Source organism: Lolium rigidum, chromosome 6, assembly GCF_022539505.1.
Source record: "Lolium rigidum isolate FL_2022 chromosome 6, APGP_CSIRO_Lrig_0.1, whole genome shotgun sequence".
NCBI lineage: Eukaryota > Viridiplantae > Streptophyta > Magnoliopsida > Poales > Poaceae > Lolium > Lolium rigidum.
Genome location: NC_061513.1, coordinates 340,444,933 through 340,459,615, shown reverse-complemented (window position 1 = coordinate 340,459,615; position 14,683 = coordinate 340,444,933). Strand labels below are relative to the sequence as shown.

The following is a 14,683-nucleotide window of genomic DNA, read 5'->3' as shown; positions in this document are numbered from 1 at the left end:
GAAGTTTGATTCTTCGCTTTAGACAAGCTTAGATAACAAAGTTTTATCTCTTAGTAAATCGAATATTTGCCGGAATCCATTTTCGACTCAACGGACTTGTGGCCTATGACACGTCAAGTGTCAAGTCTGACAAAAATGTTTTTTTTTTGAGAGTACGCGAACGCGTACCTTACTTTTATAGAAGATAGAGTATATATACAAGAGAGGCATGCTGTGACAAACAAAGCAAACCAAGCACCTCCCGAACACACGCACACAACTACTCTCTAACCATTATCGAACACTCCCTCCCCTACCCTATGGGCCTGCCTAATTAGCCGAAACTCCTCCAAGATTCGAGCAACCAAGGTATGAACCGTGTATTGCCTCTGCATGTTGTGAAAGCAGTACGCGTTCCTGTTCTTCCAAACTCCATGGCAGACGGTACAAACCAAACCGTCAAACCATCTCCTATCCTTGTAGCTGAACCTTGCCCTCTCCCTAGTCCACCAGCTTTGAATCGTGCTATCCGTCGTGGGAATCTCGAAATTTAACCTGAGGGCCTGGCGGCAGAGATGCCAGACCTCCCTAACGAACACACATTGCACCAGGATGTGCTCGGCGGTATCTTCCTCTTGGAGGCACAGAAAGCAAGGGGACGAGTGTGCTTGCAAGCCGTGCCTCAACCTCCGATCCGAGGTCTAGATCCTATGCTGAGCCGCCAACCAGACAAACAGTTTACTCTTGGGCGTACCCTTGCTCTGCCAAATGATTTCCCCCAGCCCCCACCTGATGCTCCCCTCCATCATCATGCTATAAGCCGAGCTCGCTGAGTACTCTCCACCACTCGTCCAGGGCCATCTGAAACGATCTGGACTGTCCACCTCTCTCTCCACCGAGGAGACAGCCTAGCCGAGGCGAACGCATTCTCTAGCACCCAGTGGTCGCTACATTACCCTGGATGTCCATTACCCAACGGTTGTTCTGCAAAGCTTGCTGGACAGTTCTCGCATTTTTAGCTCTCGTAGAGATGTGCTGCGTAATCCCTGGCGCGAACTCACTGGCCGACCGACCGTGTATCCAGCGGTCTCTCCAAAACAGAACCTCGCTCCAATACCAGCCTGAATATGCACGAGACTGTCAAACGCCTCTCTCGCCTGTGCGTCCTTGATCATCGGTAGCCCCTGCCAGGGCCTAGCAGGGTCAGTCCTCCTCAACCATTCCCATCTGATGCGCATTGCCAGGCCCTGCATTCTCAAATTCCTGATCCCAAGCCCACCAAATTTCTTTGGCTTGCAGATGCGGTCCCAGGCCACAAGACATTGCCCACCATTAGCTCTTTCCTTGGCAGCCCAGAAGAACCCCCTAAAGCTCTTTTCCAGCTCCTCTAGCACCCAGACTGGCGCCTCCGATATGAGCAGATGATGAATTGGTCTTGCTGTCATCACAGCCTGAACAAGCACAAGTCTGCCTTGTTTGGACATGAGTCCACGCTGCCAAGCCGGCATGATCTTAATGGCTGCGTCAATCATGGGTTGCCATTGTGCTTTGGTGAGTGGCTTGAGAGCTAGCTGAAGCCCTAGGTATTTGATCGGAAATTCTGCCATCTGGCAGTGCAGCACACCGGCTACCAGGTCCCGCTCATGTCCATCTCCTCTGATGACAGTTGCCGTTGTCTTCCTGTAGTTGACCCGGAGCCCTGTCGCCTCTCCAAACACCTCAAGTAGTTCTCGAGTTGTTACTAGGTCCGTGATCGTCGGCTTGATAAACAGAACCACATCGTCAGCAAAGATTGATATCCTCTGTATCTGTGAGCAATTCCCGACTGGCGCAAGTAACCCCTAGGCAGTGGCCCGACAAAACAGCATCGTGGCAACCTCCATAGCTAGGACAAACAGTTGCGGCGAGAGAGGGTCTCCCTGCCGTAACCCTCGCGCATGCATGATTTTCCTTCCAGGCGTTCCGTTCACCACAACTCGGTACTCGCAGTCCTCGAGGCAATGAGTATCCAACGTAGCCAAGCAGACTGGGAACCCCATTCTCTCGCAAAACCTCCAAAGAAAAGGACCACGATAACGAATCAAAAGCTCGGAAATATCCAATTTGAGAAGCACGCCGCTCTCCTCCGCCGTTGATTTTCCTTGCCACTGTCGCACCAGGATGAAGTTGTCATGCGAGTTCCTCCCTTTTATGAACGCAGACTGGTTAGGACTCACCAGTTGCTCCATCTTTGGTCTCAGGCGATTAGCCAAGATCTTGGAGAAAAGTTTTGCGAAGCTGTGGATTAAACTTATTGGCCTAAAATCGCCCACCTCCTGAGCATCCGTTTTCTTTGGAATCAAAGTGATTAGAGCACGATTCAGTTGCCCAAAGCCCCTTCCATCTCCAACATATAATTTCAGGATTGCCGCCATAATTTCCGGCTTGATAATAGCCCAAGATTTGTGGTAGAACGCACCCACAAAGCCGTCCGGCCCTGGCGCTCTATCAGCAGGAATTTCCTTGATAACTTTCCATACTTCCTCCTCCGAAAAAATGCCGCCCAAATCCTCCAGGATATCATCCTTGTTCGGCAGACCAAGAGCCTGAAGATCTAGGCTGAAGTCTCTGTTATTGATCTGCCCAAGCAGCCCACTGTATGCATCAAAGAAGATCTCCTCCTTTCTAGTCTGATCCGTGATCACCTCACCGTTATGCTTGATGGAAGGAATGAAGTTTCGTCTCCTTCTACCATTAGCCACCGCGTGGAACAGCTTGGAATTGGCGTCCCCATCCTTGATCCATCTCATCCTCGATCTCTGCCTAGCCATAGTCCTTTCCAAGGAAGACAAGCCCAACACCAAATGCTTGAGCGATCTTCTCAACCACCATTCCTGAGCAGTGAGAATTCTGCTGTCTTGTGCCGCATCCAGTCTGTGAATCACCAGATTAGCCATTGCAATCTGGAGCTTGATATTACCCACTTTACTAGCACTCCAAGCTTGCAGGTGTGTTGCCAGATTCCTGTAGCATTCATCTAATCTGCTGAAAGGGTCTGTAAACCTTGCATCACAACGCCAGCCCTCCTTAACAGCCTCTTGGAATCCTTCCAAATTGAGCCAAAAGAGTTCGAACCTAAACCTCCTTTTGGCATGATGGCCAGCATTCATCGATAAGTGTAGGGGAGCATGGTCTGAAACTGCTGAAGAGATTGCTTGCAACAGCGAGTTTGGGTAGTTGAGATCCCAATCAACAGATACCAGGGCCCTGTCGATCTTGGACAGCGTTGGCACCCTGCGCTCGTTGCTCCAAGTGAAGGTTCTACCATGCATATACACCTCCTTCAGTTCCTCTTTACTGACAAAGTTCCTGAACACAGCCATGGTCCTTCGATCCAGATTCTCATTATTCTTCTCGCACGCATGCAAAATCATGTTGAAGTCTCCTATGATCATCCATGGCCCTGGGCACAGAGATCTCCTGACCGATAGCTCATCCAGAAACGCTCGCTTGTCATGAGTATCCTGCGGTCCGTAGACCACCGTTAACCACCATCTCCCATCCTCCCTAGTGTGCACTTCCCCAGTAATGGAGTAGGAGTCGTGCGAGATATGTGTAACTTGCAACACCTCCGAGTTCCAGGCTACCAGGATACCACCACGGGTTTCCTCCGCCGGCAGATAATCAAACCCATCAAAGGACGGGCCTAGGCATTGATTAACAATAAAGCGGTCAATTACAGCCATCTTAGTCTCCTGCAGACACACCAAACTAACTCTAAGCGAATCTACCACCTCCCTCACTGAATCCCTCTTGGCAGAGTCATTTAAGCCACGAGGATTCCAACATAACACTTCAGGGTTTACTTCCATGGAAACAGAAGGTAACACTCTCTCCCAGATGCACGCCTACGCGCACACCCTGATCTCCACAGCGCCTTGGCGCTCCATCTCCTGGCGACTCGGCATTGTCTTGCCAAAGACCGAGGCCAGGACCTTGATGTGTTGTTCTCTCACCGGCGAGTCGAAGAAATGCTTGAATTCCTGGAGCGCCGCTTCATCCACGGTTAAGTCCGCCGGCGTGATGCCAAGTGCCTTAAGAAGCACAGTCTCTGCCGCCGTGGCCTTACGAGGTGGCTTGCCAATTGGAGTCGCAGGGGGTGCATGGTTCGTTCTGCCACTCCGGCGTGGTGTGTATGGTTCTGCCTCCGGGCGCAACACTGAAGCAGCCTGAACCTCACGCAGTAGTGGCGGCGCCAGGGTCTTGAGGATTCTAGCGCAAAACGCTTTCATACGCCCCAGAGCAACCACTTCCGCCTCCTTCATTGGTACAGCAGCTGGCGGTACCTCTGCCAAGATCATCTGCATGTTGCTGCCATACTCCAATGGGGAAGGCCCACGTAATTCTCCGGGCGCGGCTTCCCGCTCCAAGTTTGAAGCGAGGCCTCCTTCCTCACTGGGCTGGGTTTGCACCGTCGGCCCAGCCCCAGGCTCGAGGTCGGGAATTTGATTTCCCGCACTATCACCACATGACACAGCGCTGTCACCATCCTCCTTGTCGCAACTCGCACCCTCCGTCACTGGGCCCGCACCCACTGGAGCGAATATGCCAACGAGATCCTCAGATCCTTGGACCGTTGGTTCCTTCTCCAGCAGCTTTCCAGCCAACCCGTTGTCGCAAGGTGCAACAACGTTCTCCTGCTCCACATGCTGCCCCTGGTGGTCTTGTTCCACCTCGGGATCCCCAACTCCAGCCAGAGAGGCCTTGGTCAAAAGCTGGATTGTCGGCTCAGCCACGACCTCCTTCTGCACGTTGGTAGCTGGACTCCTTTGCACGACCTCCACCATTCCGCAATCGCCACGCACCTCCATTGGCGGAAGCCTCCAACTCGCCGATGGGGCCGCCGCCACCTGGCAGTACGATCTTGGTTGACCGGCCCCACCAAATGTTGACCGACTTCCTCCTCTCTGGTCCTGGACTCCCGACCGCCATGGCAGCCGCCTCACCGTCCGACCAGCCGCTCCGCCGCCGTACCCGCCAGGGGGACTAGGCATACCCTGGTCACTGATTGGCGACGCCGGCCACATGAGCAACTCCGGGTCCGGATCCTCCTCCACCGTGTCGACATGGATGAGCACCTTGTACTTGAGCATCAATCTCTTTCCCTCATCGGAGAAAGCACCCTCCGGTTCCGGCACCGCCAACATCCTCGCTGGCGGTATTCTGTCGAGATCGTCCGTCCATGCCGAAGCCTTGAACACCGACAGGTTAGCCCGCGATGCCGTCTCCGGCGCCACCTCGACGATGGCGCAGGACGTGCCCAGCAGATTCTGCACGACCTCCTGCTCCCACGCATGCGGCAGCACTCCTTCGATGGCCAGCTGGACCTTAGTCCTCCAGGACACTGATGAGGCTTGTGCCTGACGCGTCCATTGCCTGAGCAACAACCGAAATCCATGGTGAAGCACCTCCGGCCTCGACGAAGCTCTGTTCCTGAATTCCGCAGATGCAAACACCACAAGGAAATCCTCCGGCTGGAAGGAATGAACCGAGAATCCCCCCGCCGGAATCCCCAGCTGCTCCACCAGCGCCTCCTTGACCATTGCCGGCGAAACCGGCGGTCTGTCGCCGACCACGCACGCAACCATGGCAAACTGAAGCCTCCGTTCCAGATCCTGCATCCCTGTGGTGCGGCGCACCACGCAGAGAGCGGGTTCTTCCTCCCTTGCCATCGGACTCCGTGTACCAGATCCCTGTGGTGCGGCGCACCACACCGCCGTCGATGGATCCAACAGATTCCTCTCTCTCTGGCTCCCGACGGGCCAGCTTAGCCAAAGCTTGCCTCCTGAGCGCATCTTCTTCCTCCCCGGGGCTGCGCGGCCTCTTATAGTCCGCCGCAGGATGACCTTCCTCCGAGCAGCGCAGGCAAAGCTGCTGAAAGGTGCAGTCTTTCTTCTTGTGCCCCGGTCTACCACAGTTGAAGCAGCGCCCCCACCACGGCGACTCAGGTGAAGCCGACCATCTTCCAGCCGCAGCAGCCGCCCGCTGTTCAGCCTTGCGACGTCTCCACTTCGTCTTCCTCGAAGGCCCTTGTTCCTGCCATTCGAGCCTTTCCTGAACTGGGCGGCGGGCGGCTGTGGCCACCCCCGCCAGATCCCGCGCCGGGTGCTCCGGTGTTGCCGAGCGCGACGACGCCGTCGAGAGCCCCAGCCCTGAAACAATCGGACGCTCACCACAGCTGGCCGACGAGGCCGATCCAGGACTCACCGGCTGCCAGCGACGACCTCTGCCGTCACTAGCATGCCCGGTGCCTGAACCAGCGGAGGAGGGGCCAGCCATGGATCTTGCCAGGGGAGGGGGAGAGAGAAAGGGGGGGAGCGCCGGGGCCTCCACGGCCGGCGGCGAGGAGCGGCGGAGGCTACCTACCTACTTTCAGTGTGAGCTCGCGCATAATACCATCACGAACCTTGGCTCAGTAGACGACTTGGCACCTTCATAGTAGGCCAAAGGAGCACCGTGCCATAAGTTGAAGCTGGACACCTCGCACACATTCACTTCGTCTGGTCTACACCGCAGGTGTAGAAACTGGGAGAGTTTTTATTCCACTGTAAAAAGAAGTAAGAAACAAAGGTAAATAATATATTCCTAGCCGTATTTGGTACCATAAAGCATGTTCCAAACACACGAGGTGGCAGAGAATATAACAGACACTTGAACTAGTTCATGACCAAATGCCTAAGAAGCTATTGACTTCCTAACGACGAAGAAAGCAATAAGTCAACCCCCTCACAGCAGTAAATCAGTGCGAATTTGCTCGCGCAGCCTTCTGGAGACCTAGATCATCCACATAGCACGGAATCATCGCTGCCGTGTCTGTGGGTACTGTACAGCTAAACCTAGTTCATAGAATTGCTAAACTTCTTCCTCCACAAGAACAAAGACGACTTGATTTTAGTCCGACAGCAGCCAGTCGAATTGTCAAGCCAACTTCATGGCCAATGGGGTTCACACCTTGGGGAGAGCCTGGTTAGATCTTCATTCGTTATCACCTGGTTCTGGAACGAAAAGTCAAAAATCAAATAATCTACAATGACTCATCATAATAAACATACAAAAGCCTTTCGTCGATGATCGCACCTGCTTGCGCCGCTGTTCCATTTTGACTGTTGTTTGGAACATCCTTCACCGGAGAAGATTCTTTGGGGTCAGAAGATAACTTTGATCCTTCTGCTGAGGTCGAAGCATCCAGCACCTTGTCTGCACCTGGTTTGCATTGCTGCTCGATCATAATCTGAAGGCACTTCCCTTGCTCCTCAATTCTCAGCTGCAAATTTCTTTGGACCTGCAGTTGGCGTAAGGATGGAACCAGAGTAAGGTCAAGGCGCACTTTTCCGTGGCTAAATTTAACTCACAAGTTGTAATCAGCAGGCTTACCACCTTACACATTAACTCTCAACTTAGTTGGGCACTTATAAAAATTATTTATGAAAAACTAAATATCAAATAGAAATCTGGAAGTTTCGCAAATTACAGTTCCATATAAATTGTGTGATTTCATATGAAGAATCAGTCTGTTCTCACAGGAGTTCGATCTCATGTTCAGAGCTGAATGCTACTCTATGCAATCATGGGAGTGGGCTGGTCAGAATCTCAATAACATTGGCACAGCTAAAGAAGACAGGTTCCAAACGAGTTACATAAATACAGCATAACCTTTATACCAAGACACACCAGAATAACAGGTCCGAGCATACAAACAAGAACAGTATGCTCTGATCTGTACATGTGGGTGGCAAGGTTCTAGAGCTTCTACAAGTCCCCCCGTCTGAAAATGCGCTCCCACCGGCGCACCTAAGTTACTGCCGGCAGCTAACCCACCACAAAACTTTGTCCGGCAGTCCCAACTCACTCCAGGCTCTCGAGGAGGCTATTGGGGGCGCCAACATGCATGCCACGTTGGATTCTCTCCCATTTGGCCAACATGTCAGTCAAATATCCAACAGCCCCACTACTTCACTCTCCTCCCCCCTCTCCTTTTTTCTCTCTCACATGCCTCTCTATTGGAGACACCAGTGTGGGCACTACACCAATATTTGCCACCCATGTGCTGCAAGCGCTCCCAAAACTAGTCTGCCTGCGATGTTGCCAGACAGATTTTTGGGAGGACCAGTGGAGATGCTCTAAAAAACTTGGAACTTAAATTCAGCTCACCATTTTGTTATTTTAATGTGTACATGCACCAAAACTGACAACCTATCTATGGCTTTTATTCAGTTCCTGCATTCACAAGTGTGCAGACGAAGAGACTATCGAAAAGCTAACATTTGTAGTAAGGTTTAGCAAAAGGGAGTTGAAGCAAAATGTGATGAGGGAAGCTCACTGATAAAATTTGAAAAGAAGAGAGCCCTATGAAAATTTAGAAAAAGATGGAAATCCATGAAAAAATTGATAAATAGGCATAGAAAGCATGTATAACATCAATAAGGAACTGTGATATAAACTAGCCGACACCATCGAGCCATTAACTATTCTTGCTGATATAAATGACTTACCGAAAGTCATTTTGGTAACACTAACACATTTTTCTCCGAGCAGTTAAACAGCTCTCATTCCACTTAGTGCTTACACCATTTCCCGTGGATATGGACTTCCAATTTAGCTACTTTATTAGAATTAAAAATTGACGAACTGCTAGAGTTTCAATTTAGCTACTACCTCCGTTTCAAAGAATAAGGCGCACATGTATTCCAAGATGAACTTTGACCATAAAAATTGAGCAACAAAATCTTGGTTACATTATATGCAATTAGTATCGTTGGATTCGTATTGAAAATCAGTTTCTAATGATGCTAATTTTATATAAACAACCTTTATATATTTAACGTAAATCTTGGTCAAACAAAAAGCACGAAAAATGAGGCCGCCTTATTCTTTAAAATGGAGGGAGTACTTTATTAGAACTGAAGACTGACAAACTGCTAGCACTTAATGCTTGCGCCATCTCCTGTGGTTAGCCCCTCGGAGTTCACCATCTTTTTGTGGGACCCAGCCAATATATAAAAGTAAAGAAATATCTCTCACATGACTAGCCACTGTTCTGTCTAGTCCTTGCAACCTCCTCTCACAAAAAACCCCATCCCTACACCTTACCACCACTGCCGCTTCATTTGCCAACGGTGAAAGCGGTAGGTTCCTTCAAGCGGCGCATTGGTAAGAAAGTGGTAGAGGTAACAATATCAAAGGGGATGAAAACTTCAACAACTCCCATCAATGCCTGGCAGAGCATCTGGAGGCTATTGGTGCAGATGTGCATGGCAGCCACAGGAGGAGCGTGGGGGAGAAAAGATCACAGCAGCATAGGTTCAGGAACAAAGTTGCCACACCAGCAGTGAGCGGCTCCAACGTTGCGCCACATTGATGCTAACAGTGCAGTTGGTAGAGGGGCTGGACAGGCGTACATGACTCCAAGCAGCAAGGCTGAGCTGAAAGGAGAGCCATTTATACTGCCTTATCGCAAGGTTCAAAAAAGCGTTAAGCGTAATCGGTGCGGTGGCCTTCCGCTCAGCGCTTACGCGATTTATGCGTGCTTAAGCAGACTTAGTCAACGGAGTGACCAGAAACCAGGAGAAATCAGGAGTTGTAGGCCAAAGAACTAGCAGTACCTAGAAAAAATCCCAGCAGATTGATCCCAAATCAGGAGTTGTATCGCGGAGGAACTAGCCAAGCGCTCTGTTTCAGTCCCGCCGGCGCCGCCAGAAGCTTTAGCAGAGGAGGGGATGGGAGATGTGTTGGACAGGTCCCATATCAAGCTCTACCTCATAGCTTAAGCCTGCTACCAGGCCCAATTTCCCTCCCGTGCGCCCCATTTTACCGCGTGCAGTTCTCCGGCACTTGCACGCAAGCTCCCGCAGGAATTATTTCGGTCCACTTCGGCGGCAATTTTCTCCGTTGCAGCGCGCATAGTCGTGCTTAATTAATTAAGCGTTCCGCATAACCGCGCCTAGCGCATAGCTAACCGCTTAGGCCCTAAGCGATGCGGAGGGCCTACGGTTCGCGCATAAGCGTTCTTAAGCGTCCTCTTTTTTCCGCTTACTTGAACCTTGCCTTATCGTGCTGGACTCGATTCCTAGACATGATCTAACAAAAAACAACATCAAAGCCTTTTTCCCAAGCAAGTTGGCGTAGGCTAGATCTGAAACCCAGCAGAAAAAAAAGGAAGCAAAAAACAAGAACGAGATGGAAAAAGAGAGCCCTTTATAATGCCTTATTGTGCTGGACTCGATTCCTAGACATGATCTAGAGCTAGAAATTCTTGTTGGCGTTTTCCCTCCACTAGATACGAGATGCTCAAACTCCAAGGTTTCATCACCCGATGAGTTAACGAACTTAATAAAATACTTACTGCAATTTGCCCAGGAAAAACTCATCTACTCCCTACGGTTCAAAATAATTGCCTAAAAATGGATGTATCTAGGCATGTTTTAGTGTGTAGATACATCCAGTTTTGGGCAATTATTTTGAACCGAAGGGAGTACTTATAATTAAGTCAGACATTATTTGTTGCCATTATGTATATGTACTCCAAAGAATCTGATAAGTTGCAGTTTATGAGATTAAACTGTAGCTAATATGGTAGTTATCCTTTTCTGAAAGCATTACTTTTGTTCTTATCAAAGAATATTGAATTGAGCAGCATGCAATAGAGTAGTTTCGCACTTAACACACAGATAACAAATCTCAAATTGGACACATCCAAATTTAGACAAGATCATGTTGCAGAGCGAAATATAATGATGGGGAAACACAATAACTGTGTTACTAGCACCTCTAAGTTATACCAACACATGTACATAAAGTTGTTTTAAAAAACATTTGTACTGTACAAAATGCCTAAATATTAACTCATTGCAACTCCATGCACATAAAGATCAAAGGACAAAAAATCAGACAGAGTTAGTACTATACTATATGGTTGCTTCCTTATTTTATGCCAAAGTGGAGCTAACTACAAGAATTTCAAATGTTGAAGTCCTAGAAATACATATGCAATAAGATTGTAAAGCCTCCCCCAGCAGAAAATACACAAATTATAAAGGAGCAATTTGGTACTTGCCTCAAGCTGTTCATGGAGCCTCTTTTGAAGTTCTAACTGGAGACGTAATGCTTCAGTGAGATCAAAACTCCTGCAGGGATACAAGAACTAATGCTCAGGCTCCAACAGAAACAACTACTCCCTCCGATCCATAATAAGTGTTGGGGCTTTTAGTTCAATTTTTTATCCATAATAAGTGTCGGGGCTTTTAGTTCAAATTTGGACAAAATTGAACGAAAGCCCTGACACTTACTATGGATCGGAGGGAGTACATAATTTGCAGGTGGCTATCAGATTAGCTAAAACTGTAAGCCATTCCATATTTGCAATGAGAATTAAGCTAGGTATAGAGTTAATGAGGCAATTGGAACACATGAGGTTCGAAGGCCAAATCCATGTCACAGGAAGAAACGATGGATATGATACACTCGTCCAAGAAAAAAACAAGAGAGCATGAACACCCGTTAATGAATCACCTATAAGATGCTTTCTGCACAGAATATAATGCTGTAAACTGGTGATGAACAGTGATGACCTAACAGGACTACTGCTCAACAAAATGTCATCCATGTTAGTACAAATTGTTTGCTCCTTTTCCTTGCAACCAACACCTTTTTCATTAGAGTTAGTTGCGATGATAATATGATGGTATACCGTTCTCAATTCAGACATTTATGTATTGGAAAATGCAGGAAACAATTCAGTTTGCTCATGGCATGTGACACCAGTATCGTCAAAATAGGTTAATTGGGTTTCACATAGGTTGCAAACTTACCCTTTGAGGTCTATAGATGGCAACTCCTCTTTTGAGGCATCTAACCTTTCTGATGAACCTGAAAATCTCACATCGATGAACATGGTACAATGATTAAGAAACCGCTTTCAAGAAATCTACAGGGAAATGGAAAACGACATGCCTTCAGATAATTCTGGTCTATATCGGGCAGTTCTGTATTTCTGCAAAACAAGTCAACTCAAAATCAAATAGATAACTCTGGCTTGTCTCAATAATACTCAGCAATAGAGCTGACCAACAGACCTGAAGATGACTTTTTACATGATAAATGGTCAAATTATCTGCCTTCATTAGCTTCAGTACTCCCTTCGGAGTAGCTTCTGCAAGAATTATCAAACAAATGTCAAATGCGTGCATTTGATAAATGGAGCAAAAAAGATCAACATCAAACAATACATACTTTCACTGCCGCCAAGTATATTGACAGCATCCACAAAGCGCTCATGAAGTTCAGGAGTCCACCTCATGCGTGTCTTGGAGGTATTGGAGCTGGCAGAGGGTGAGGGTGCAGCAACTACAGATGGTTCAACAGATTGAGATGGAACTATTTGTAGGCTGGCTGATTTGTGAACTGAAGTTGATGGTTGCACAGGCGGCCCAGCCTGTTTCCAAGCATAAGTAAGTCAACACTTAGTCTCATGATTATAATATCAAGTGTAAAAGTGAAGAAAAATGATGAAACTGTATACAGAAAACAAATGAGCTAAGCATGTCCCAAATTTTAACCACCCAAGATATAAGCTTAATTTTAAGCTCAGCTAAAATCTGCCAGTAGGAGCTAAGCATGTTCCAAATTTTAACCTGAAACAAAATTTGTGATATTGTACATTATACGAAGAATGGGCTCCAACGGCAAACCTAGCAAAATTAATTCTTCAGTTCACACACAACTAGCATGTTTTAAACCAATCCTAAGCTTGACATCTTATTGATTTTAGTGCAGCTGCATAGTTTGTAAGTTAAAGAGGAGCAGCTGCTACACCTCAAGTTAACCCGCCAAAATGGCAGAATCAACCAGCATACCTGCGGTTGAGCTTTAGCAGCACCTGTGGTGTCAGCAATGTCCTTCCAATCATCGTTCATTAATTCTGTCCACCATTCAGTTTGCTTGGCAAGCTCATCTGTAGATGCAATAGGACTGATGGCAGTCAAATTGTTTCCAGCAGGGACACCATCAGAGTATTCAAGCATGATGTGGTCAGGGCACCATGCTGGTCCAACATCCATTGGAAGATCAGTGTAGGTAGGTTCAAGGCCTTCGTGATGCGATCCATAAACCATTGCTGAAGAACTTCCATTACTTGGCGTTTGCTGAGAAGTATAAGGATTGGCGCTGGTATATTGCTCAGGATTCGGAACTGAAGAGAACCTTACAGCCTGGGGCGAACACAGAGGGCCAACAGACCCAGTACTGGGGTGAACCTGCCCACGCATACGGGCAACACTACTCTGATGAGGTGGGAGAGGGGTTCTTCTCAGTTCTCTCTCCATCAGAACATTCTGCGCATCCGGAAGCCTCGGGAAGTTCTCATCCAGAGTGGCCGAAGGCAGAGGCGATGGCACAGTTACCGGGATTCCAGAAGTGTAGAACGGATTGGTGGTCATCCTCTCCATCTACAATCAGGCCCAAAGCCTTGGATTCGGAAATTCTCTCCTGTTCTAGGGCTGACGCACCTGCAGTAAGAGAACAAAATTGACCATCGATACGAAAGAAGCAAATTTGAGCACGAAACAGATGGATAATCATTTCAAGACATCATGTGAACCGAAGTCTCAATCGAATCCTCCAGGCGAAGAAAAATTGGAGCTTTTTCACAACAGCAGTACAACTGTGCAGGTATATTAATCTGTCCCAGGGGCGGATCCAGATGGTGCGCCAAAATTGGCGGAGGGCTCGTACCTCAGAAACCAATGGCCGAAATTGCCGATGGGGTTGAAGACGGCATGGACGCGCTGAGGTTGAACCTGGAACGGAGACGGCGGCGACGGGCGGCGGAGGAGTGGTAGGGCACGGCCGCCGCAGCTGTAGATGCCCGGATTGGGGTAGGTGATGCCTCGGGAAAGGAAGACGAAAGGTACAGGACGGCGGAGGAGGAAACCGTGGAACTGGATTTGGGGATTTTTTTTCCCCAGATGGGATTTTGGGGATTTTGACTTTGGATGGAGACGGAGGGCAGATTTTTTGATTAAAATGGAAGTACGTTGTAAAAGGGATATTTTATAATTTGCCACATTTTTTATCCTCTATTAATTGCCAAGTGACCATCACATGTCAGTGACAATGATAGAGGTGTAAAGAAAAGTATGGCAAATTATAAAATACCCCATTGTAAAAGGAAAATAATTAAGTTGTGAAAGGAAAACTGACCACTAGGCGGATACTGCAAAATGAGCCCGCATACCTCGGGGGTTTCTCTAACAAACGAAAAAATTGAAGTTCTTAAAAAATCCAATCTTATGTACTACATGTGTACACTCGAAGTTATAAAACCATGTTATAAATATGTGGGTCAAATGCTTGTCTCCGAGTAGCATATGTAGCGAGTTTTGATGTAAAGAGATGTACTTTGATAAAAAATAATTTGAAATACTCCCTCTAGCCACAAATTAGGTGTTGGAGGGCTAGTGTAAAACATTCTTTTTCTTTTTACATTTTGACTGTTTGTATTTCGAAAACGTCACCATCAAATCTCCACTGGAATCTTGCAGCCTCGCGGGCGCTGGCGGACTCCCGCGCTCGCGGCCGCAGCCCCATGCCGACGGATTCCCGCACCCCTCGCAACCTCCCGCATGCGGATTCCCGCGCCCCTAGCAACCTCCCGCCTGCAGATTCCCGC

The 14,683-nt window shown here is 48.3% G+C and overlaps 1 protein-coding gene across 1 annotated transcript; it reads right to left on the bottom strand.

The window, feature by feature from the left end:
- Positions 1-6,535: 6,535 nt before the first annotated feature.
- Positions 6,536-13,969, bottom strand: LOC124660186 (protein PHOSPHATE STARVATION RESPONSE 2-like). The gene is made up of 9 exons (XM_047197981.1): positions 13,747-13,969; positions 12,870-13,520; positions 12,247-12,448; positions 12,090-12,166; positions 11,968-12,007; positions 11,826-11,883; positions 11,072-11,141; positions 7,096-7,300; positions 6,536-7,013 (listed from the first exon to the last, which is right to left on the bottom strand). Exons 2-9 carry the CDS (start codon positions 13,458-13,460, stop codon positions 6,994-6,996), a joined length of 1,263 nt encoding a protein of 420 aa, XP_047053937.1. The 5' UTR covers positions 13,461-13,520; positions 13,747-13,969; the 3' UTR covers positions 6,536-6,993.
- Between the last annotated feature and the right edge of the window lie 714 nt (positions 13,970-14,683).